Source organism: Talpa occidentalis, unplaced genomic scaffold (genome assembly GCF_014898055.3).
Source record: "Talpa occidentalis isolate TD23 unplaced genomic scaffold, MPIMG_talOcc4v2.1, whole genome shotgun sequence".
In the NCBI taxonomy this organism is placed as follows: domain Eukaryota; kingdom Metazoa; phylum Chordata; class Mammalia; order Eulipotyphla; family Talpidae; genus Talpa; species Talpa occidentalis.
Genome location: NW_026555331.1, coordinates 17475032 through 17501766, shown reverse-complemented (window position 1 = coordinate 17501766; position 26735 = coordinate 17475032). Strand labels below are relative to the sequence as shown.

General features: G+C 42.1%; 1 protein-coding gene across 1 annotated transcript; it reads left to right on the top strand.

Moving 5' to 3' along the window:
- The first annotated feature begins 91 nt into the window (after positions 1 to 91).
- On the top strand, positions 92 to 24930 carry MAL2 (mal, T cell differentiation protein 2). Its single transcript, XM_037502371.2, is given in 5 exon segments — positions 92 to 194; positions 197 to 222; positions 13979 to 14149; positions 19961 to 20116; positions 22657 to 24930. Coding segments are annotated over 5 exon segments (528 nt in total). The 3' UTR covers positions 22729 to 24930.
- The last annotated feature ends 1805 nt before the right edge of the window (positions 24931 to 26735 follow it).

Genomic DNA, 26735 nt, shown 5'->3' with positions numbered 1-26735 from the left:
GCGGACCCAGCGGCGGCGGCGGGTGCCCGGGAGGCGGAGGCGGGCGGAGGGAGGCGGCGGCGCGCGGAGACGCAGCAGCGGCAGCGGCAGCATGTCGGCCGGCGGAGCGGCCGTCCCGCCGCCCCCGAACCCCGCCGTGTCCTTCCCGGCGCCTCGGGTCACCCTGCCCTCCGGCCCTGACATCCTGCGGACCTACTCGGGGCCTTCGTCTGCCTGGAGATTGTAAGTGGGGCACGCGCGCGAGGGGCGCGCCCGGGGAGCCCGGTCTGGAAGCCGCATCCTGCCCCCGAGCCCCGCGCGCCTTGCTCTGTGCGGCCCGGGTTCCCCCTCCTTTCGACGTGGCCTCTGCCTGCCCCCCTCCCGGGCTGCTCTCGGTGCCCCGTGCAGCTGCCCGGGCACTAGCCTGGCACCTGTTACGCTGGCACCTGCTTCCCCGCTGGCGACAGAAATGCCCTGAACGTGCGAGCCGGCGGCCTCGCCTAGCCAAGGATTGGGGGCTTTGAGAGGAGATGGGTTTGGGGCTTGGGGACGCCTTCAGAGACCCCCGGCGGCTTGGCCGGGGTGGGGGGTCCCCTCTTGGCTAGAGGCAGAGCCGGCGCTTTCGGCCTCGCCTGTTGCTAACCTGCCATTTTGTTGGGTGGTGCAAAGGTGCAGCCCATGACTGGGCGACCAGGAGGCTTCCACGATGTGGAAACGCTGGGAGGGACCAGGCAGAGGACGAACAGAGCTGAAGACTTTAGTGTTTCCCCCCTTTGCCATTATTGTGCCTTTGGATTGGGAAGAGGAACTGAACGCAGGAAGCAGGGGAGGGGTAAAGGCGAAGCGTGTGCTGTGCCCTTGGCGGTTTCTAGCCAAGTGGGCGTGAGAATAGTGGGGGAATGCTGCAAAGGTAGCTGTCAGCTTCCGCCGCCTGCCTGTGCCGAATTCTCGCTTCTTAGTCTACCCGTGCAACGCCAAACCTCCAGACTTTGTGGGGCGCAGGTGAAGGTGAGGTCACCCGGCCTGGCGTGCAACCCTCTGGGTCTAGAGTCTTGAACTTTTTAAAAGGAATTTCATGGACATGGAAGCTTTAGAGCTCGTTGTGGATGAGGGGAAAATGTGCAAATATAAATTGGGCAACCTGCGGTTGCATCATGCCCTGGGAATGGCAAATACAGAGTGAAATGTACGGAGTCAGGGCCTTTCCTGCAGGCTGGGTTTGTTTGTTTTGTTAGGGATTTTCTATCTGCCACCTCACCCCCTCCTTTGGGTTTGCATAACCTGGATTTGGGAAGCTTTGGTTTCGCTTTGGTGCTGGGGTGGCTGGAACACCCGGTGAGCATTGATTGTTCTGCCCTGTTATGCTAAAGTGGTTAACTTACCTGAAGTCAAGTTTAGCTCAGATTTGAATCTGAAAAGAAACAGGTGAGTTACAGGCTATGCCATCAGTAACCAGAGCGTGACTAGAAGAGGCTGGCTTGAGGCTGAGCCCAGTTGGGATGAGGCACAGGCATCCATGTGAGAAGTGAGGGCAGAGGGTGGTGTTGGCCTGATGGCTCAACAGTAGGAAGGGAAGGGTCGTGCTCCCCAAACCTGAGTTGTCTGTGTACCTCTTTCAAAAATGTTTGTGGTGTCTGCATTCCAGCTGGACTAGAATTTACAGAATGTTCACTTAAATAGATTCTCTTTCTGAACTTCAGTACCTGTCTTAGTTTGATCCTAAGCACTAATATGTAGGAATTTCCAAGTTCAGTGTTCTGCTTAGATTCTAATATATTTTCAAATATGTACTTATATTCTAGTATGTTCATTTAAAGATGCACATGCGCGTCTGCGTGTCTCTGTGTGTAGAACACTTATCCATGTGACATCAAATCAAATACCATCTAAAGAGCCACCTGTGGTCATGTCACACTTGTAAACATGGTTTAGTCCTGAAGGGGAAAAAGGGCAAAATCATTTATTCTATTTCTTCTCCCCCACTCCCTATCTCTTTATCCATCTAATCCAGTAGTCAGTTCTCAACTCTTACTGTACTTAATTACTTGGGCAGCCTTGAAAAAATGCTGTTACCAGCCCAGACTAATTAAATCAGAGCCTCTAGGGAAATGCCTACAGTCAACTTGGAGGTTTTCAAAGCTGCAGGGAGGTTCAAATCCACAGTCATGAATGGGAATCGCTAAGGGATGCTCCTGACAGGTGTCTGTGCACAAGACAACTATTTTCTTGCAAATGTGAATTCTCTCTACTTGCTACCCTTTCTAGAAGGGATCCCAGACTCACAGAAGGACCCAGTCCATCCTTTCTGTATCTCTTATCTCATTGCCTGTGACTTCTTACCCCCAAACAAGTCTAGGACCCTTATCTAGATAGAATGGTATCACTTCCAAAAACGTTGGTAGTTTACTTCAGTTTTTAATGGCCGTTCACCTTGATAGGTTTAAATCTTAGGCCTCCATACCACTTTTACTGAAATATCAAACTCCCTCCTCCCCACTCCATGCCCCCCAAAATGAAAGGACCAAACAATTCTAATGAAGCAAGTGAATTTAGTGAAACAAGAAGCTATATTAGAGCTAAAGTAGAGCTCCTTCTCAATTCTCATCCCCCAGACCTTGTGGAGATAGTGTGGCCTCTGCCTTGAGAGAGCAGAGATAGAGACCACCTCAGCACCCCTCCATCTGGAATGAACAGATACACAGATATGAGCTGAGCGAACCCTTTTGAAGCACCTATGTCCTTGTCTCTCAATTTCTCTCTAATTTCTTGATTGTTTCAAAGTGTTGGGTTTCCCATGGCTCCTCTTCAAAAAGTTCTCATCCTGTAAAGATACTCTCCTCTTTCAAGATTCTTCATCTCTAAGGAATTTTCCAGGAGCAATTATAAATGCTAGGTGATGCCCCTTCTGGGGACCCATTATTTTCGGCCCTTCCAGTGTTTCTGGATGCCCCCAAATTCCTTCTTCATTTTGACCCACCTATTCTAATAGTCCATTCTAGTCTCTGTGGCTTCCCTATCTATGTCTATCTAAAACTTAACCCATGAAAACTCTCTTAGCAAGATGGATTGGCTACTCACAGTCGTCTAAACTGAGACTATGATCTCACAGTCCAGTAAAACACATCCAGTAATTTTACCCAAAGAATTTAATCCCAGTCCCGCTTATTATAGCCCATTCACAGCTCTCAGGTATAAGTCATTTGTTGGAGAGAGAATTCAAAAGATGCAAATGTAAATACAGCCAGCCTAACAGCACCAGGTAAAATAATTTATGGCTCTTGGATTTTTTAAGATCTGTGTTCTCCTGGACACCTGAGTTGTCAGTCTCTTGGCTTTTGCCACAAAGAATGTAATATTGTACACTCTTACTGTTAGTATTACAAAAGAAGCCTTTCAGTTTAGGATGGAGAACATCACCTTCAAACGCTACCATTTTCAGCTTCTCTCACTGTTGCCTGAATTAATGTTCTCTAAACCATTCATCAGTATTTATTGAATACTAACTGTGAGTTAGATACTCCTCTGGGAAAAAATACATTGAGATACTTCCTCAAGTTAATTGAGGGAATATGCACCAATTAACTACCATTCATGGAAGATAGGCAGAAGTTTGGACAGTGAACTATAATGAATGCAATTTCCAGGCATGTCTGTCAGTAAGCAAATGACATTGGGGCATCTGAACTATTGGGTTGAACTATTGGGGCTGAAAGGTATTTTACTTCCCTGTCCTCAACGAACTTGTACAATGCACAAGGAAAAAATGGACATAGCAATATCGAATACAGAAAAGAATAAGTCATTGATGAATCAGTGGGTCTGTTTTGTGTTTGGGAAGTACATTCCCCAAGATGTTCATTCATGTTTTTCTTTATGGGAGATATTCTAGGACTCGTTCACATGCTTCTAACTGCAGTGTTTTAAATATCGCAATAATTTTCATTTATTCAAAAAAATAATTAAAAACATGCTCTACATCAGGCTTTATTTTATGCCCTGGGAATAGGAGAGTTAACACACAGTCCCGCCCTTAAAAGAAATTCCTGTACAGTGAAGTATAAAGTCAAGAAGGAATGACAGTGCAGTGTTGAAAGTGAGAAAAGTGGTTTGGGCAGGAGAGGGTGGGATGATGCACAAGATGGAAAACTGGGTAGAGAACATCTGGCTACCTGGGAGGCCAGTGCAGGCAGCTCTAATAGAACGTGGCCTTTGAGTTCAGCTTTAAATGATCAGCAGATGTTCAATAGACAGAAAAAGTGGGAAAGAAAATTGCAGGTAGATCAAGGGCATGTACAAACCCCAGAGACAAGAAGGAACATGGCATGAAGGTTCTGGCAATTGTTAGTTTTCTTTTTCTATGTATGACTCGTGAGAAGGTGGTATAAGGAAGAAAAAGATCAGATAAGGTTCAAGTTGTGATTTGCTAAGTAATGATAGACCAAGGCATAGAATTTATTCTGTGTGTGATGGGGAGCTGCAGAAAGACAGGGATAAACTTGATAAGGCTTGTGGTTTAGAAGTGAAGTGAAGTTTGAGCAGTGAAGTTTGGTTATAAAAGAAAGATGGAAGAGGAAATCAAATAAGGGTCATATTGCAGGAGTTTAGGTGCTGGGTGATGAGTACTTGAAGTAGAGCTAAGGAAATAAGCAAAGGAAGAGAGATTTGAGGTTTCAGACTTCAATCAAGTATGTAAAGTTTGACTTGTCCTGAAGTGATAATGCAGCAAAGCTGTAACTCAGGTATTATGTCAGAAAAACACGTGCTAATGCAGGCTGATGGGGAGGGAGGGGCTGTGGAGCAGATGTGTCTAGTCCTGCAGATCAATCTTGGAAGGGATTCAGGTTCTTTTACCCAAATCTTTGACTTTAGACATACTTAGACATAAATAACCAGACATACAGAATTTTCCTTTCTTGTCTCAAAAATAAACTGATTTCAAAAGGTGATTGTATGTTTGCTGTGGGGAAGAGGTGTTACCTATGGATTTATCTCCCTCTTTATAGGGGATTTAATTCTATAAGTAAGATTTTTCCCTTTTTCTCTGGATTAAAATCTCCACTTTTGTTCAGCATCTTTCAAACTTCAGGAAAGAAAATAAATTGATGTCTCTGCCAAAGATTATTTACAGCAATCTTTTGCTCTGGCTGGTAGTTTATAAGAAATATGAAGAATTTAAATATGGAAAGCTTAAAGTCAAGTTCATGAAAACCTTGACCTTGAGCTCCAGAGGTTAAGGTCAAAGGGAGGAGATTTGTTTTGTGGAGCCCATGGATATGGCATATCTGCCCTGATATGATGGACAGATATGCCATATATTCATACCCATGAATAGCAAGGACTGTGCAATGACAAGAGATAGGCTAGTGTACCCAATAGCTTGCCCATGCAGTGCTTGCAAGGCTATTTTGTTGTTCTGCAGGACAAACTGGATAGTGTGAAAAGATTCTACAGTAATTGGCTGGAGGGAGAAACACAACTTTGGAGTAGATGGCCACAAGTCTTCCCAGCTCTTAAAATGTTGTGATTCTTCTCCAGGACTTTATAGCTTACCCTGAATTTCCTGTGCCTGTTTGATATAAAAAGGGCCATGCCCTTTCATAACCACCATGTATGACATTCTTCACTTTTGATAATAGCTTTCAGAAGGAGAGAGATAAAAAGCTAGAGAGGCAGTGATTTGTAGGGTTCTTGCTGATGTCGAGACATTGGCATGCAGGAACATTCTTAGCCAAGGTGATTATGAGTTACCTACAAACATGAAAAGAGGATTTTAAAAATCTATAAATAAAAAGAGAAAGGGACAAGAACATATTTTCCCCTGGTAACATGTATTTTCCATTTTAGGGTTAGCATCAGCTGTTTTAGAATCCAAAATGGAAGTTTGCGTGAGATGGGGAGGAAGAAAGTATAACTTCTCATAGCATCCTCAACCATTTTTTTAAGTTTTCAAATGTAAATTTAAAAAGCAAAGTAGTTTTTGTATTTTTGCATTTGTATATTTTGTCCCTAGACCTCTTCGCTGTTTGTCATTTCTGGTTCCTTCCCAGAACTTGTCTTGTTCACCTCTCCCTGATTAAAAAAAAATAAAGCTTGCCAACTGGTCACTCTAATTGAGAACTACAGCAGGGCTAGTCCAGGTCCAGTTTGGATAGAAGTCAGCATGGAGAAAGGACAGATGGAAATTGAAGGAGAGGAGCAGGAGGGGGTAGGGTGGTGCACAGATAAGCACTGCTCTGGTCAAAAGTCCCAGTGGCAACGGCAATAAAATAAGTAAACTAAACAAATATTGGGCCCGAAGAAGATTGAAAAAGGGTATCATGAGCTAGGTTGGCAAAAATGTGCTAACTTCACCATAACTTCCCACCCTGAGATCTTGAACTAGGTGGTGGGTGTTGCCAATAATAACTTGAAAATTGAGAAGTACATGTTCCTGCTTCACTAGTCTTCATGCCTATTTTTTGAACACCCACCATGTACCAGGAATGAGCGAGGCTCCAGACAGCAGTGTGTTCCCAGCTTCCCATGCTGTACTTCTGGAGCATTTCCTTATAGAGCCATTCATTACACACATTGGTTAGTTTCCATTCATTTCAAGGAGGATGCAATTGAACATCTTTTGTAGAAAACACTTTCCTGGGTTCTGAGCATACAGAGATGTTCAGGGCACTGTTGCCCACTCTGACTTCACCACCCAGTGAGTAAAACAACCATTTGAACCCCTGATTTCAAACCTGCATTGTCAGCACGAAAGAGGATGCAAACAGACACCTGTAACTGTGCAAGCACCAAGGGGTGACAGCCAGCCTGAGAAGTCTTTCTGGAAGATACGATATTGGAGTTTAGTTATCCAGCAAAAGTTTGGCATGCTAGGCAGAAGCTTGAACTACTGTGATGGAGCCTGTCTGTGCAGGGGGTGAGGAACAGAGACTGTAGCACAAAGACAGGTGGTAGGGGAAGGAACATTGCAGGGGAGAAAGTGAACTTGGAGAGGTCACATGTGCATTCTCCAGTGTTGCTCGCACTGGTCACATGTTGAATGAATGTACATTTTTATGGGCGTCTTTGTAAATACATCAGTCAATGTTCCCAGTTAAATACTTTTAGAATACAGGTTTGTATAAAATGGAGCCACCTGAGGTTCTGTTCAGTAGATGATAAATTGTCTGAATGTATTAAACACCTCTTTAACATCATGGTTTCATTTGCATGTGCCCAGTACGTCAGCACCCTTCACCCAGGCGTAGCTGTCAGATAAGGTGTCCTGAACTCTTGTGGGGCCACAAATTCCTTTGTGAGTCTGATGAAAGTTGTAGATTGTGTCCTCAGAAAAGCGCACATGAACTTATCCACCCAAAATGATATGATTTCCGAAACTACCCTCCTCCATACTAATCCATGCTGAAAATATGATAGAAATCCTGCTCTAGAAAGCTACATCTTGAGATGGGCAGATGACAGACTGGGGAGCACCTAAGGGTTAGAGGTAATTAGCAGGTTTAAGTGACAGTTCTAATGTTTATGAACTGTGCAGCATAGGGCAAGTTATTTATGACTCTGTACTTCCATTAACTTATCTGTAAAATAGGAATAATAAAAATATATTGTTCAGGGCTAGTGAGGATTAAATTGGTACAAACAAAACCTTGGGACAGAGCAAGGGACATGGGAGCTTGGGAAATGCTAGCTGGTATTTCTGTGTCATGAATCGCTTTAATGCCTTACTCAAACCAACAGTATAAGCCAAGCTCAGCGACAGGGTTTTTTTTTCCCTCTGGGCTCGTTGGTCTGTTCTCACTACTATAGGGTAATAAAAGGCCCAACTGGTAAACAGAAGGAGACCATAAAGAGCGAGTTTTATGATCTATATTGAACGGTCTAAATAATGAAGTATTTTTTCCTCCGGGGTTGTCTAACCAGTTCTTTACACCTTTAGTTTCACTTACCTTTCCCTGTTCTCATTCCAAACTTTGACTGAAAATAGGTCAGGCTAGGAATTGACCTGCTTAACATAGAGTATACGCACTAAGATGAAGGTATCAAACTGGTTTGAAAATGATTAGCTAAGGTGTGGGAGGGCATGTTTAAACGCAGGCTATTGGGAAATTTATGACATTTGAAAAGAAAAAGGAGATATTTACAGGAAATCCTTCAGAAACATAAAACAGACCATCCAAGTAGGAACCAAGTCGAGGAGCTGGTCATCCTTGCAGGTAGAATTGCTGCTTGCTCAGTAGCTTGCTTGCCCGTGGGGTTATAGTTTTTGCCAACCCACAGTTTCTAGTGAAATCAGGCTTCAACTCTCAGGCTTCAATGCAGACAGATAGAAGAAAACTTCCGTGGTTTTCTCATGGGAAAACTTCAGCCAAGTCTCACCCCCCTGCCTGCAGGAGCCAAATTAAAGTGGGAATACATGATAAACCACAAAAGAGATCCATGTTTCTAAGAAAGTAGCAAATTAATAACTGCTACTCAGAATATACTCGAGCACTTGAAGTGTGTGGCAGGCACCCCTGAATTTGAACCCAGGAGGTTAAGGGTAACAAGATCGCAAGGGGAGGGCTTGGCACTACTAGGAAATGTTAACCTTTGCATGATATGCTAGGGGGGTCCTCTGGATTTAGAATTTGAGGTTTGGAGGGCCTCCCTGGTGGTGCAAGGGGTTGGGACACATCCTATGAAGCAGTCCCCAGCCTCTGCTGCACGAGTTTGATCCCTGGCCAGCCAGGGAGCTACCCACATGGTGCAGCAGACCTCTCCTGTCTTGCCCGCTGCTCCCCTCAGCAGTGTATTTGGTCATTCTGCCTGTTCTGTTCCCCACTCTGTCTCTGGTGAATCCTCTCACCCACCACACCTCTGGCCTGTACCCCAGCTCTTACATGCATAAATAAATCTTTAAAAAAAAAAAGAATTTGAGGTTTGGAGTCTTGACCCCCTGACTTCGTTCCTAAAAGAAACTTCAAAATGCAGTGTCTTTGGGAAGTCTTAGCAGACTTTTTAGAATAGCAGAGAGCAGCGGAAGGCACTGACAGAGCAGGGAATGTGGATTCAGATCCAAGAGGAGAACAAATGGGTGAGCACGGCATTCCAGCCTCTTCACAGCGTGTATAATCTGCAGTTGCTGCGCTACATTATCCACTGTGCTCCCTCAGATCTTAACCATTTTCGTGCTGCTTCCTACTTCTAAAGAGAAGACTCCCCCAGAGTCACCTCTGCTAAACAGGGATGCTGATGGTTCCAACGTGTCTAGAAAATACTCAGACATTGTAACACCCAGAATAAAATGAAGGGAATATGCAGAGCATGAGTAATGCTATTAAAAGCTCCATTTTGGGGGCCTCCCCAGTGGCACAGCGCTGTTAAGCTGTCCGCAGCATCTGCCATGCTGGTTCAATTCCTGGCCGGCCAGGGAGATACCCACATGGCTCAGCAGACCTCTCCTGTCTCGCCCGCTGCTCCCCTCAGCAGTGTATTTCGTCAGTCTGCCTGTTCTGTTCCCCACTCTGTCTCTGGTGAATCCTCTCACCTTCCCGTGCCTCTGGCCTGTACCCCAGCTCTTGTATAAATAAATAAATTTAAAAAAAAAAAACAAACTCCATTTTTAGAGGTGGGGCCAGGTTGGGATCCTTGGGAGAAAAGGTAGCTTTTGGCAACAGGAAATCATGAAGTAGGGAAGAAATCACCTCCTTGAGGGCCTTGTGACTCACACACCACAGCCACCTTCCTTGTAATGAGGAAGAAGGAGAACCAGTGTGGCCTTACTTGTGTTTTCTGGCCCCTGCTCTGCCTTCCAAAGCTGTCGCAGTGAATAGGACTCAAATCGAGATTTCCACATCTCGGAGGGAGGGATGTAGCGCGTAAGTTGATGAGTCTGTGTGTGTGAGAGAGTGGGCATTTCTGTCTCTACTCCTTCCTCCTTTATCCCCTTTCCATGCACCACGCCCTCCCCTACAAGATGGGGAGGTGAATCTGTTCTCTTTTCTTATAAACTTAGTTTCCTTCCAAGCCTTTGAGGTATTGGAAGGGCTATAATTTTGAGTTTGACAGAACAATTAATCTGTACCACTTTGTGTTAACATCCCCTGTCAAAGCCCTGGATGCCCTTGAAAGCCTACTTCAAAACCTGCCTACCTTTCTAGAGTCTTCCCATTTTATTCCCCTCCCCCAGACTCAGTACACTGTGCTGAGCTCTTTTTATAGCACACACCACAATCTGCTCCTGAATCAGACTTAGTGGGGTTCTCCCTTATTTGGAGTTCCTGGAGACAGAACCTTGCCTTCTTGCCTTTTTTCTTGAGTCTCCTTCTACAGTGTCTGGCAGTAGATGTGAGACCCACTTGTTTGAAGCCCAGTCCAAGTTATTAAATATCACATTTAATCTCAAGAGATCATATAGCCTCTTCTTCAAAGGTGTCAATTTATCATAATCCCTATATCATATAATTACACTTATCTATTTGTGTCACACATCCTGATAAACAGTGGCTAATTGTTCTTTATTCCTCTTCATACTTGCAACGAGATTCTCGATAAATGACTATTGAATTAACAGATATTTACTTATGTTGTGTATTAATGAAGCAGGGAACTAATATAGAATATTTGTATTGGGAGAATAAGAAAAGGGCACAGAAAGAAGAGAATAAGAAAAAGGAAAGATCTAAAGATCTTATCACCTTCAAATATTCATTAAACATTGTGAAAGAATGGAGACTCTCTTACCAGGAACATTACTTTTTCATAGCCACTAATAAAGTTGTGTTTACAATTTTAAATATGCACTAATACGCATTACATAGATTTAGTTCATAGAATGTTCTGGGTTGATAAATTTTGATTTGAAATTAGGATTTGAAGTGCACCACCACAGTTATAAATTTATTAGACTGGTACTTTGGTTACTATCAACCGAGTAATAATTTGTTATACTTTCAAAAATGTTTTTCAAATTAGTAGCAAGATGTATGACTAGGCCTCTTCTCAGAAACCTGCGTTAAAACTTGGATTTTTAACTTTCAGTGACTTGTGCAATTTGGACATTATCTAGACACTTTAAAGGCAAGATACAGATGAATACTGGTTATTAATATTTGGAACACCACCTGTTCACATTTGAGCGCTGGGTGTTTACTTACTCACAGAACAAACATCTGAGAACCTTCTACACGCCCAGTTGTAGTACATTAAGTTCTCACTTAGCATCACCCTTATGTTTTTGGAAACTGCAACTTTGAACAAAACCCTATATAGATATAGTGAAAGCAATTTGACCACAGGCTGATTGGTACAAGCAAGAATTAAGTTGCTACAGCATATTTCAGGTCACAAAAACATCACCAAACTTCAAAATAAAGACAAAATATTCCCCTCATTTTATATAATTCATATCCATTTATCCACCTTCTAGCTCACTTATTCCAGTTCATGATCTGGGTGGTCAGAACCTGTCCAGGCAGCTTAGGGTCAAGGTGGGACCCAACCTTGGACAGGGTGCACTCACGCTCACTCTCACTCTCACTGAGACAGTCTAGACATGCGTGGCCACCTAACCGAGGCAGACCTGGGAGAAAAAGCAACCCCCCACAGAGAGAGACCCTGCTGGGTATCAAGATTATTTTTTTCTCATCAGCATTATAATGAAATGACATTAAGTACAATGACATTATTGGAGGACCTGTTTTATCATTCAAGGACCACGCTTCCATCATATCACAAAGCAGCGATTGAGTCCCACCTGCTTAGGTGTCTTCAGGGCAGCTGTCCAGGTTTTGTGTTGGCAAATCTGCCATTGTGTCTGAGCTAGGAAAGAATTATTATGTGGAATAACAAATGGCTTTTGGTGCTGAGTCTTCTAAGATAGTATGCTGCCAGAAGGTCTCCTAGTTGACATGGGCGGAGCCTCTGGCATATTCCACTACAGTGTAGCTCACTGATGTAATACATCCCAGTAGGGAGCTTGCCCAGAAGAAACAGGGGATCCTGAGGGTGGGGCAAAACTCAGGAAAGACTTACTGGATAATGTGCCATTCGGGGTGAGCTATGAAGTGGAGTTTCTCAAACACATTTGGGAGGGAATAATGACATTTGGGACCAGCACACATCAAACCCCTCAGATGTGAAAAAGCTTTGTCTTTGGACTAGATTTTTTTTTTTTATAAAATAAAATGTGAGAGGCTTAGTAGTAAAAGACAAGGATGGAAAAAGGACAGGGTATATTCTCAGGGGCTGGAATGCCATCAAAGGGTGTGTGGCCCGTGTTGTCTTAGTGACAGTCCGGAGGTGCCTGGTGTTGTCATATCCCATGAAGCTTCCTGTGGTCACCCCCTAACCATTCTCCTCCTTTGTTCTCTCCCTCACAGCTAGCCTCCCAGCCAGAAATCTGGCAATTTTCCTTACCTGTTCTTTTCCCATCATGTCCTTCATCTGATTACTGTCACCTCACCAGGTACCATTAAGTCTAATTTTTTTTTTTTTTGTGGGACCCTCACCGGCGGCTGGGGAATGAACCAGCGCTGCAGAGGCTGCGGGAAGCCTCGCAGCCCAGCGCTCAACCACTGCGCCACCAGGGGAGGCCCTTAAGTCTAACTTTTACTTTCTCTCAAATACATGCACTTGTCTCTGGCCCCTGAGTCCAGGTTACAGTCGTTATGTCATTACATGTCGCCCCTGTGGTCCCCCGGCCCTCCTCTGAAACCCACCCTCACATGCTAACCAGAGAGAAACTTCTAAATGTGAATCTGAACATGTCAGTTCCCACTCAGGCTGACCTTTGGTCTCCGCTGCCCTTGGGGGAGGTTCAGCTCATCGATCTGACCTCCAGGGCCTTCCACCTGGTCTCCAGCTGAGTCCCCAGCTTGACCCGCGGGCCATTCCCCTCCGCTGCTCCTGACACACTGAACTCTGCCCCTCTCCTCTGCCAGCACCTCGGTTCCCACCAGATGGTGTCCAGTGCAGCCTCTCCTTGCCCTGCTCCTCCAACCTTGTCCCTTGGGCTGCTGCTTTCTGGGAGTATTTCCTAACATTTAAAATCTGGATGTTGAGCCTCCTTGTAGGAGCCTAAGGTGCCCAGTATTTCCCTAGTTGTGACATGGGTGAAGCAGCATTTTAATCACTTGTTTCCTCTCTTTCCTGTATGATACTATGAGTTCTGTGCTGGTGGCAGCCAGGCATGGGTCCTGACACAGTGCCTGACACACAGTGGTACTTGTTGACTGTAAGGTCCATGAATATCTAAAGTACCTATTCCCATGCCCAGCACATACTCATATTATTTATATCATGTCCAAGACCTGCAACTATGGTTCTATCTATAGTTGTGTGTTGCCTAATTACAGGGATATGTTCTAAGATATGGGTCCTAAGGCAGTTTTGGCATCACACGAATGTCATGGAGTTTGGTTTACATAAGCGAGAGGGTGTGGCCACTGCACACCTAGGCTATGGGGCTCGCCTTCTGGGACCCCTGTCATCGTCTGTGCAGTGTTACGTTACGTGTGGCTGGAGAGGCAGTGACCATGTGCAGAGAGGTCATGGAAAGGACTGAAACGTGGCCTTAGAAGTGGCATTAGAAAGTCATGGCTGACCTTTGCTAATCAACCCCGAGGAGTGGTGGGAGCAGGCGGCCGTGTTCAGTGGTTTGAAGAGGGTAGCAAGGAAAAGCCAGGACGACTAAGCCCAAGTGAATTTGTAAAAGCAGTTTGCCCAAAAAGGAAAATGCTCAGAGCAGGCAGCAAGTATAGGCAGCAAGGTCAAAGGAAAGTGCCTTTAGGTGATGCATGAACATGTTTGTGGGTGTAGGAAGAGCGTCCGACCTGACGGCAGATGCAGAAACTGATGGGCAGGCGGCCCAGGCTTTTCAGGCCTGTGCCTGGGGCTGAGGCTGCGCACCAAGATCAGAGCAGGGGCATCAGGCTGGGAGGCAGGGATGTGCATGGGGCTCCGGCTGTGCAGGTACCCCCAATTCTGTTATAAGCTCATTTCTCCCTTTCTCTCTGACTTGCAGCTCTTCGGGGGCCTTGTCTGGATTCTGGTCGCCTCCTCCAACGTTCCTCTACCTCTGCTGCAAGGATGGGTGATGTTCGTGTCCGTGACGGCCTTTGTCTTCTCCCTTCTCTTCCTGGCCGTGTTCCTCTCCGGCATGGTGACGCAGATCGATGCCAACTGGAACTTCTTGGTGAGGGATTTTTAAGTCTGTTTCTGGAGAATGAGAGAAACATACCACATGCTTCATTCTGTCCTGAAATGTGTGATTCCAGCTCTGTCTGCTACTGCTGGTGGCAGAGGAAAGGTCAGTTGCCAGGCTGCGCTGTGCAGCCCATGGGCACTTGCTGGAGATAGGGTCCCAGCTCGGGAAGTCGGTGTGGAGAGAGCTGAGCGGGCCTTCTGTTAGATGACCTTCACTGAAAGACTCATTTCATACAAGAAATGGCTTAAGTTAAAGTTACTGAACTTTTCATCAGATGCCTTTGGGAGATGGATGCTGTGACAATAACTTGGAAATTTCCATTGGTTCCTCTTCCAGATATTTAAGTATATATATTCTTTAAAAAGAAAAAAAAAAAAACTAGTTATATAGTTTGTCTATATACTTAGGAAAGTATGTGAGTCTCTATACTTAGAAAAGGGAGTGTTGTATTTTTGACTCCTCGCCTAAATTAACAAGAATCAATAAATTTTAAGAAATGGATTTACGGTCAACTCGGTTTTTAAATATGAGACCATGAAATTGGACCAGCTTGCTCTCCCGCTGTCATGTCAGGGCCTCTCATGCTTGTGTTTATTCATCTTCTGGACTAGCTCAGAAGGGCCTCATGAGCATGAATTTCAATCCACGGGCACAGAACTTTAGTGAAGCTAAAACCCACTGGGTCTCCATCACGTTTTGATGGCTAGAAATTTAAATCAGACCTTCAGTCAGTTAGACTTTATGTATGCATTCCTTTCAAGTATAGGCATACCCCACCTACAGGTTTTTTTTGCCCATAGAAAGTGCCCACAAAAAGAAAAAATAAGTATGGATGGCATCTGCTGTTGAAAGGTAGCAACATGCTGTGATTTCCTCTCCACAGGAAAACCAATAAAGAAAAATCATTTTGAAACCCAGATTGGCTTCTTCTCCCCAACTTACAGTGGGGTGAATTTCTAGCTTTCAATATATACTATTCAATATTGTGCTTTTACTTTCCCATTCATTTCAAATCTACCAAGCTTGGGGAAAATACTGAAGACAACTACCACAAATATTAGTTTAGTCTTATGATAAATGAAACTGGAAGCTATATATATATTTAGTCAATATTACATAACAAACACTTCTAGAAAATAAATTCTTTATCAGAATCCCTCTTGCTTCTTCCTTCCTGCACGGTGCATAGGTGACATTGACTCTTACCACAGGGCACAGCAGTGGCACCAGTTTTACAACAGCTCAGGTGAATCTTAGCATTTTTGCAATTATTTTTGATTCCCCTACCCCTTTTCCAGGGCAAAGAGAGCCCAAGATTATAATAAGAAGTAAATAACTTGCTTGTAAAAAAGTTTTTTTTAATAAAGGTATGTACCTTGCTTTATTAGACAGTGATGCTGCACACTTAATAGTCTGCAGTGCAGCATACACATACTTTGTATTTACTGGGAAGCCAGAATATTCAGGTGACTTGCTTATTCTATATTCACTTTATTGTGCTGGTCTGCACCCATACCTGTAATATCTACAAGATGTGCCTCTATGATAACATTTTATTTGTCTGTTTTAGGAGAAATATTGGAGAGAAATATGTGTTCCTTTGTTTATAGAGCATAAAGAGAACTGTCATGTGACCATTATCTAGTGGAGCCCAGGGAATGTGGCTCCCAAGTAAACCCACCAAGGCGAATGGCCAGGGTTCCTGTAAGGCTAAGGAGCAGGATGCTGCGGTGCTTATAGTCTTGCACAGACTTTGAGGTTAGGTCTGTTTTGTTCAGTAGTTCTGTAGACTTGGGCAAAATATTAGCCCTTTATGATTTTCAAATTCTTCCTCTATAAAATGGCAGTAATAATATCTACCTCACGAGATACCATTAAAGAATAACAGAATGAATGTTTATAAGTGCTCTCTTTGTCTGACTTACAGTAAGTGATAAATAATCATAATCCATTAAACATGCTGAGGCTTGCAGTATGAAACTTCGAGAGTCCTCTGTTGTCTTAGGTGGCTGCAATGGTGTGTTCTGACATTTTCCCTTTGATTTTTTTCATTAGTGATAGGCAGCTATTTTTAATAATTGGTCAGATGATGTAGATGAAAGGTCCCTAATTGAGTTACAGATAGACACTTAGTGTCCTCTTTCTGAATGCTTGGCTTTCCCATAATAACGTGCATGAATAAATCTCTAATGTTGGTAAGAGCCACTGAGCTCTTATTATCAAAGATACTAAAGATAATATTTAGCCAATGAATACCAGTGTAGCCCTATTGGAACATCTGTACTAATTACACATAGACATTGCCCTGTCCTGTGCTGCCTCTCCCCAACTGTGGTGCCCCCAATCTCTCTGTCCCTGCCTCGGGGACTTTTCTGAATCACCTAACAACCTAGCAACTAAAGGGTTAATACCTGGAAAAGTCGTGAGTCCCAGCATCCTGCAGTGTTCAGCATTCTTTCTAATTGTTTGATGCACCTGCCTCACCAACATTTAAATATTTTTCCAATAACACTCTTGGTCTCATTAGACTCACATCCCTATCATCTTTTTTTCCCCCCTTTTGCTTATGTTAAGTCTTATGTCTGGTATTAAGTATAGTCCTTAGTATTCTTATTAATTTATTAGTTTTCTTAAATCTGTGTTTCCTCCCATTTTATAGCATTATATCCACTGATCAGATCATAAAATGTATTTTTTTAAATTAAACCAACTTATGAAAGGGACAAGTGAAATTGAAAAGAACTGGCAGACTGTTCCACAGATCACCTCTAAAGATTATCCTGTGTTTATTTTGTTTTGTTTTGTTTTTAGCTGAAGTAGCCAGTCTTACTGAGGGAAAAAGTGGTAATAACACACACCTCACAGTGGTTGTCTCAATGCAATGTCTTGTCAAGTGGTGGGCATGCTTCCTAAGAGCCAGCTCTTACCTTCAAGGAGTTTGCTTGAATATTCTCCATATTAGGGAAGGGCTTCTTTCCCCTCGCTTTTGGGCCTCTTTCTGTGATTAGCCATTTTTAATCACTTGGTCATATATGATAAGGTGTGTACTCTATCTTGTACATCTTCAGCCAAAAAAAATCTTTAAGCCACATATATCGTAGAGTCATCACCAAATAGTGACAGTTTCGATTGCTGCTTCTGGAATCATTAGGCATTAATTGCGCTCCCAAAAAGTTGTTTTCCTTGTGCTAATAGTTTGTTGTCACCTGTGCACTGTGCATGAAGGAAGGAGCAAGAGGCATTTTGATAGAGAATTTATTTTCTAGAAGTGTTTGTTGTGGAATATGGCCTGAAATCTTTATAACTTCTACTTTTCATTGATTGTGAGATTAATCTCACATTCACAGTCATCATTTTCACTATTTTCATTATTTTCCTCATGCTTTCTGGGTGTGGTATAAATTGTGAGATAAAGGTAGAAGATATAATATATTAAATGCTAAAATTTTAATTATTAAAAATGATAATATATTGGGCCTCCCCAGTGGCGCTGCAGTTGAGGTGGCGCAGCGGTTGAGCACTGGGCTATGAAGCTGCCTGCGGCCTCTGCAGCGCCCATTCGATCCCCCTGGTGGGGGTCCCACATGGCGCGCAGACCTCTCCAGCTGCGCCCGCTGCTCCCCTCAGCAGTGTACTTCGGTCCTTCTGCCTGTTCTGTTCCCTGCTCTGGCTCTGGTGAGTTCTCTCACCCTCCTGCACTTCTGACTATACCCAGTGCTTGTATAAATAAATCTTTAAAAAAAAAAATGCTAATATATTAAATGTGTAATTTAGAGGATAGAGGCAGATTTGGGTTTTAGAAAGATTTTTCTTTATTGGTTTTTGTGGAGAGAGAATAAATACCATGTTGTCTAATCTTCAAAGGAGATGCCATACTTATTTTCCCATTTTGTGGAGGCAGGTATTAAAGATAGATCATAGATGAACATTCCAAAAAGAAAGTTCTGTGAGTTAAGTGCATTTCCCTTTACCCTCTGAAACTGTTGTTGACACACATGTGATCATTTGCCTGTTTTGACATCACTTAATATCTTAATGTCCTAAGCTGTATTTTCTGCCCACACACTCATTCATTTGACCTTGAGAACAATTCTTTATGGAACACAGGTGCTACTGTCCTCATGTTTACAGATGGGAAAGCTAAAACTCAAAGTGGCTGTGGTCCCACTTTCATGATGCTCTTTGTAAACTGGGGTCTCTTGTATGCAGTGTAGCTTTTTGTTTTTTTAAGATTTATTTTATTTATACAAGAACTGGGATACAGGCCAGATGCGTGGGAGAGTGAGAGGATTCACCAGAGACAGAGTGGGGAGCAGAACAAGCAGACTGACGAAATATACTGCTGAGGGGAGTAGCGGGCGAGACGGGGGTCTACTCGCCATGTGGGTTGCTCCGAGGCCAGCGGGGATCGAACGGGTGCTACAGAGGCTGCGGACAGCTTCACAGTGCTCCGCTCAACCTCCTGCGCCACCAGGGAGGCCCAGTGTAGCTTTTTGTTAACTAATTAGTGAGCGTTTGACTCTGAGCAGAAGAGGGAACCATGGGCTGGAGATAACAATGTGGAGGAAAGTCACTTGTTCTGAAGAAACTCAAGCTCAGCTTGAGCCTGATGTTCCCTGAGGAAAAGAAGATGAGTGTGCAGCACCCAGGCTGGATGAGCTTCAGGAAGATGGCAGAAGGGCAGGGTAGGTGACAGCCACACAGACAGCAGACACTAAAAGAGCAAGGGCCAAGCTTCAGGACAGGGGCGTTGCACAGGGCAGTCCCCGACCAGCAGCCTCAGCATCACCTGGGAATTTGTTACACATGCAGATTCTTAGGCTCCAGATTTGAATCAGATACTTGGGGGTGGAGCCCCATTGGCTGCTATTCTGATGCCTGGTAACATTAGAGAGCCACGGGCTTAGAATGCCTGATCTGCATCCTCCAAACCAATGAGTGAGTTTTATGGAAGATCTTCTTGCACACATCCCATGCAAAGCAGGATTCAAGTTTCTAAGCACCAAAGTATCAGTATATGTCATGTATCTCAAAAGATCGCCTAGCAGCCTGAGAGTGGGGTCTTTAAGCTGTGTCTTCAGCCAGCCACCCCATCATGATGTCGGGCCAGCAGCTTCTAGATTGAATAGTATGTGACCTAACCATGATCGGGGCATTCCTACTGTAGAGCTTTGTCATTCAGTCGATAGCATATATTATTCCTTTGTATATTATATTAATATTCATGTCCCTGACACAGTAATCCTAACTGAAGTTACATATCTTAGTATAAAACATGATAAAACAGAAGGTGTGTCTCTGTGCCAGGTACAGTGAGTCAGTTGACTTTTATTTGTGGTTTGGTGACTTGACATTGTTAAAGCAGCCAAAATAAATGGTGAATGCAGTTAGAGATTGTTTGATTAAAGGTTCTAACCTTCTGGAACTTTAACGTCATCATTTAAAATAAGGAAGAGAGGGCCTGCCTGGTGGCACAAGAGGTTAAGCACAGCACTGTGAAACTATCCGCAGCCACTGCAACATGAGTTCAATCCCCAGCCAGGGAGCTACCCATATGGCGCAGCAGACCTCTCCTGACTCACCCCGCTGCTCCCCTCAGCAGTGTAGTTCAGTCAGTCTTCCTGTTCTGTTCCCCACTCTGTCTCTGGTGAATCCTCTCATCACCCTGCTCCTCTGGCCTGTACCCCAGTTCTTGTATGCATAAATAAATAAATCTTTTTTAAAAAATAGAATAAAATAAGGAAGAGAACATTGTCATTGTTTTTGATTGTAGATGTCTTTCCTTTCTTCCTTTTTCAGGATTTTGCTTACCATTTTACAGTGTTTGTTTTTTACTTTGGCGCCTTTTTACTGGAAGCAGCAGCCACATCCCTGCACAGTCTGCACTGCAATACAACCATGGGTTTGCAGCCACTCCTGGATGAAAACCAGTATAACATAAACGTAGCTGCCACAGTGAGTATCTGAGGAGTGAGTTGAGTTGTGCTTCCCCTCCAGTGCTAAGGTCTCCCAGAAACTCCTCAGGCAGCAATATTTTTCTTTAATAATAACCGTTAGCAATAAACCTTTAGTAAGTGTTTATCTGCATGAGCAAAGTACTGTCATTATCCGGAGTGTTGTGGATGACAAAACTGAGCTTGGCATTCATGTAAGACTATTGCTCGTCACTGATAGTAGTTGGACTTGGCCAACAAAGCCTACTTTGTAAAGGGAATTCATTGTGCTTTTACTTCTTGTAACTTCAGATATGGTAAGAAAATTGTGTTCTTTGGTATTTAACACCTATTTGCAATTCACTTTAATCATGTGAGAATTAAGTTGCTGGGTATTAGGGATAGTTGCTGAATAAGGCACAGGTGCCGCCATTGAGTAAAGTCCAAGTGAGGGAGGTGGCGGTGAAGATGCCAACCATTGCAATAGATGAGAGACAATTGAAATGCATTCCAGGGTGATATTGTTTGAATTAAGATGCCAGAAGTTCACACTGTTTCCTGCAATGTCTTGATACTTAATATGACTACACAGCAAGGTAGTGACCCTGATGTTTTACTGTCTTGTGCAGATACCTTATAAACAGCCAAGTATTCCCCATATAGCCATTAGAACCTATCTGAAGCAGTGCTAGCCAATAGAGCTTTCTCAAAGTATAGAAATGTTCTAGATATGCATTCTCTAATATAGTGACTGTTGATCCTTGAAATGTAGCTATTATAATTTAAGAACTGAATTGTTAATGTTCTTTCATTTTATCAATCTAATTTGAAATTTAAATAGCCCCATGTGGGTAATTGTCATGTCACTTTAGATAACGCAGTCTAGAGTCTGGGTTTCAAAGTGTAAAGGAGAGACAGTTCCAAGACCTACCATCATGAGTTTCCTAATACTGTTAGGATTCATCAGAATTCATCGAGTGGCTACAGTGAATTAAACTCAGGATGGGATGCAACAGAAAGAGGCTTGTTTCTAGTTTTTAAAGTGTTCACTCTAGTTCAGTGATTTTTATACTTCCTTTTTTAGGGAATTAAATTTAATGAAAGCTTACTTTAAAACTCAATAAATTTGGATGGTAAAAGCACAGATGCCCTGGTTGTAGTAGCAGAAGAAGGTCTTGAATGATGCCTATCTTCTCTTCTTCTGAGGCTACCTCTAGCCACCTCATTCTCTCTGAGACTTTCAGAGAATCCTGGTGTTCAAAAAATGACAGTTGAAAGATACAGGTTATAACAGTTTTACAAAGCTAAGATTAGAGAATTAGAACTGAAGTTTTTTTTCCATGTCTCCTTCCATTTAGTCATAGATTCCCACTGGATTTTCCTTTTCTTCTATCATTCCCTCCTTTTCAGTGGTACAGGTTAGATTCTTATTGCCTCTCTTGGACCCTTGATAGTCCCAGATAGATTTATTTGTAGTTGTCCTGAGATCCTGTGTTCATCAAGTTCTTGATGAATGATGGTGGATGTCATTAATTTCTAAAATTATTTGCCTTAAAAGCCCAGTTCTCAGTGTTCTCCATCATGGGGTTTGTTGCCATGGTTTCTCTTCTGTGACTTTGTCCTTGTTCTCCTTCTTTCTCTCTCCCCCTAAGTGGAGCAGCATTGGTAAATAAATCTTTAGATATTTCATGCTCTATATTAAGTCCTATTTTATCCATGTTCTCCACTATATCACTAGTTTCTGAGTATTAACAACACTTAAATGTATGAACCATTCACTTGTGACGTTATATTGAGTCCCTCAGTTTTCATTTTGCAATGCCTGAGAGGAAACTTCCATTTCACTAAAAGAGATATATCAAAGAGATAACTAATAGAAGTGTGGGAAGGGAAGAAAATGGTACTTCAGCTGTGATATTCCTTCTCAGAATTAAGGTTTGATCCTGTTAAACGATCCCTGTAATAAATCATGTTTTATCATATTGAATTGCTTTTTCTTGTAGTATTCTATGGATCATAAACCCCAAAAGAGTGAGGGAAATATCTACTGTTAGTCTATATAGATCAAGCATAATGATGTGCATTGCATCTTAGCAGGTGCTAAAGAAATCATTGTTTGACTACAGAGGACAGTAATTCAGAGCTGGGCACAGACTTAAGGTCCATTTTCCATGCCAGCCTGATTCATATCTGTGCGTTTTTCTGGTTCAGCCCAAATCACTTCCCATTGTCAAATGAATGACTTTGTATTTTCTGAAGAGTTGCATCTTCTTTGGCTTTAAGATCACTAGACACCTCGTAAATAAGGAGCAAGTGAGTCCAGTATGTGAACAGATGTTCTATAGAAGATGGCCACATAGGAGAAAATTAGTAGGGCTAGAATGTTTGCAAAAAGGATAATCATCTGAAGGGCTAAAACAGGAAAACAAATCATAAATGAGAGGAAATACATTTTCAGAAGCGTGAGGTTTCTTTATCACCAGAGAATTGTTCCTGAGGACAAGTGTTTTCTGAAAGTCCACGTTGTAAATCTGATACAAATTCTTGTTTCTTTTCTCTTAGATTTTTACCTTTGTGACGACAGCTTGTTATGGTTGCAGTTTGGGTTTGGCCTTACGGAGATGGCGACCGTAACACTCCTTAGAAACTGCCCGTGTGTGCGTCTCGTTGGTCTACTTATATCGTCATCTGGTCACTTTGGATATTGTTCGCTCAGAGAGAACAACATTCCAAAAGTAACATGTTCAGGATAGAGAGAGAATCTAAGTAAAAGTTTTTGTTCATATCATGGTTGGAATTTTAATTGTCTTATGATGTAGAACAGAGAAATAACCTATAATTTTGCATCCATCCCTTTGTTTTTCTAAAGAAAACTTCCATTAACATCTATAAAATATTCAATATATAGATATTGTTCATCTCATTCTATAGTTGCTAAGACAACTGAACCTTAATTTTAGTAGGTACCTAAAACTCCTGAAAAAAAAAAAATAGCACATTTCAACTAGGTTTCTTGATGAATCCAATATTTTAGTGTAAAACAAGTTCTGACACTCTTTTTTTATAGTTTCAGATGGTAAATATTTTAGACTTAGCAGACCATACAGTTGCTGTCATAGCTATTCAGCTCTGCTGTTACTACCTGAAAGCAGCTATGGACAATACATAAATGAATGTGTGTGGCTAGATTCCAATAAAACTTTACAAAAACATGCCCCAGGCTGAATTTGGCCTGTGAGCTGTGCACTATAGTTTGCTGACTTCTGGTATAAAACTTTTGTTCTATGTTCTATATTCCACCAGACTAATTTTGAAAGACATGAAACTACTTAGATAAGACACATAATATTTAGTCTCATTATGCAATAATCACTTTGCCTTTGTGTTAATGGTCAGATATTTATCCTTGAAGGAGTGTATAGTTTCTCAAGCTAATTCAAGCAGAGTCTTGGGCATAAGAAAAAGTAATTTATGAAATGATCCCTAGTTCCTTAATCAAACTAAGGGTCTCCTGACAAGTGAGCAAATCTCTTACTTGGCATCTTTCAAATGAGGTCTCCAGGGACCATTAATCACTGCAGGAACTGGTATTTAGCGACTTATATATTATTTTGGATTTATTTATGTTTCAGAATATACTTGTTTGCCCTGTGCATGAATACAGGAATATTTGTGTGTGGATATTTGAGGTTCTACCAAATAGAGCTCTCTGAAGAATTAATTGTTTACTGCTAGCTATTTTGCATTGATGTTTGAGTTAAATTTGAATAGAGTATTAAATTTAACTTAAAGTTGTAGAGTCTTACATGCTTTGATAATCACCCTACATCTGTGTTGTTTTGCTTGGGTAACATACACAAAAGCAGTTTTGAAACAATACCTATCACAAAAACTGTATCTGGCTGGATAGCACAGGGAAAAATACCATATTTTAACCCCTGTAGACATCCTGGCTGTGGAACAGAGTCAGAGTAGTTTGAATGGGAGAACAAGGTAGAGTTAGATTCCAAATGCTGCCACACTGTCCAGGGTGCCCAAAGGGCTGCCTGTGGGGAGAGGGCTTTCGATCACTCTATACTTTCAGCTCTTTGATTTTTGGCTGAATCATTCCCTAAGCCATGTATAAGTTGGGCTGTTAGATTTCATGGAACATAGAACAATCAAGAATGAATATTGTAATCAATGCTCAGTGATCAAATGCTATTTATGTATCAATCCCCTAGAAAGAAAAAAAACAATTAGAGATTAGTTTGTGATATAACTATAAAGATTAAAATATATGTTTTAATATGTGGCTTGAGAAAATCGGTCTTATGACTTTATACACATGTCTTATATTTTCTATACTATCCTACTCCCTTAGTTTTTCTAGGTCCATCTGCCACACTTCAACCTGTATTATGAACTGTATATTACAAAGTCATAAAATGTGCCATAAAGGTATATATTCTAGTGGGAATCGTTTAAAGTTAGCGTACTAGATTTAGCTGTGAGATTTTTATTTTTGTTTCCAAGGTATAACAGGTCCGCGCTTGGTGGCATTAAATTAAATGATTTCATGAAAATGCTTTGGTGGCACTTTTGCACATGGATTGCTTCTTGATCATTAAGAACCAAGCCTAACACTCATCTAACTGTGAATACTTACATTTGTAGATTAATCACATTCTAGATTTGTGAGTTGAATGACAAAGCACTTGAACAAAAATATATGGCATTTAAGAGCTTCTTTATGTATCTTAGTTGTAAAGATGAGAATGTGTTGGTTGGTTTTAAAATCTGGTAACTCCATGATGAAAAGAAATTTATTTTATAAGTGTTATGACTCTAATAAAGTATTCATTTGATAATCTTTTTTGGTCATCTATTTTTTATACAAATCACTTTGAAATTTAGCTAAAGGTTTGATATAAATTTGAGAGATTTGGAGCATTAAGACTCATAAAAGAGTTCTCCTTTAAACATTTCTATTTAAGTGACAGTCTCTCAGGAAACATCAGTAAATCTTTTTTTCTTTCATGAAGGTCAAAGAGGTAAGTCTTTGGAAGTAATGTTACAAAGGACTTTTAAAGGAGAATCATACTCTTATTGAAAAAGCATTTATATAGTGTTCGATATATGTCAGACTGTATTCTAAGCATTTTTTTCAAACCTAATTCATTTGATCCCCCTCACTACAACTCTAAGGTGTAGATACTATTATTCTATTGTAGAATGCAGATCTTAAGAAACAGGTCACATACCCAGCAGCAGGGAAAGCTGATATTTAAACCCTAGCAGTCTGACTCCAAAGTCCAGGTTCTGTGTGTCTCTCATTTCTTCCATATTTCACATCTCTTATATATGTTAAAAAAAAAAAAAAAAGGCAACCCTGTTTCCCCCAAAGAAGTTTTGAGCAGAATGTTTAATAGCATAATTGCTTATTGAAGACGTCACTTTTAGTATCTTTTTGCCATAACCAGGCACTCATGAGTTAGCTGTAATAATTTAGGCTGAAGTTGACACAGGACAAACCTGGGACATGGGCATTGACCCAATTTGTGGGTCCTTACCCACAGGCTTAAGAATGCATGAGACACCCCAAAAGTGGACACACGATGAGACACAACAGGATTTATTTATACAGGGAGTGAGAAAAGGAAGAGCTGGGAGAGAGTGAGGGAGAATATACAGTCTGGTGTGTGACCCAAAGCCATGTGACATGCCCAGATAGAGTCCACTTAGCAGAGACCAGAAAAGCTGTTGGCTTATGTCGTTGGCCCATTAATTCTGGTAAGAAACATGGGGCTTCCACCTGCTCCTTTGCTTTTACAGTGAGTCAGACCTTTCCGGAATTCACCTTACTTCCTGACCATTCCCTAGAATTGACATCAGAAGCATCATCTAGACTGAGATATACCATTTGATCTTTACATGTAAACTAGAAATTCTCATCTCTGCATACACCATTGTGGAATTCTAAGTCATCATCAAGGTTCTATCCTTACCATCATGCTTAAAGTTTGTTACTAAGTGAACCAACATCTTGGTTCATACTGGAGGGATCCAGAGTTTCAGGACAGGCAATATTTATATGTATGTGTGTGATATAATATATGTTATATGTAATATAAATGGTTTGAAAGTTCACGTTTTTAGAAAGAGTATGTTGCTTATACTTGTATTAGGCTATGCCCAGGGCATTAGGTCAATACCTTGTCTCTCTAGAGTGCTCCTCCTGCAGTACTGACAAGCTTGCCTCTTCACTCTCTTTGGGTCTTTGTTTGTTTGGTATCATGGCAGGGAAGTCTTCCTTAAGAACCATATTTGAACCATTTAAATGTGAGCCCTCCAAGCAGAATCCAGACCCCACAAAGGACCAGATTGAGAGCATGTGGAGTGTGATGGTGGCTCAGCAAAGAGGGTAATGGATCCAGAGAGAAGAGAGCCCATGGGTGAGTGGGATATGATGGAGCAGAATGCAGTAATGTGGATAGCATTCGTATGGGGCCTTGCAACCAAATGAAAAGGCTCTGTATCTGTGTTGGTTGGGAAGCCACTGAAGGATTTGAGCAGAAGTGTGGCATCTTCTTATAAAGTCAAATTGGATTAAGGCCTATCCCAAAAATTGAATGTGACTGCAAATACAAAGACTCTATTTC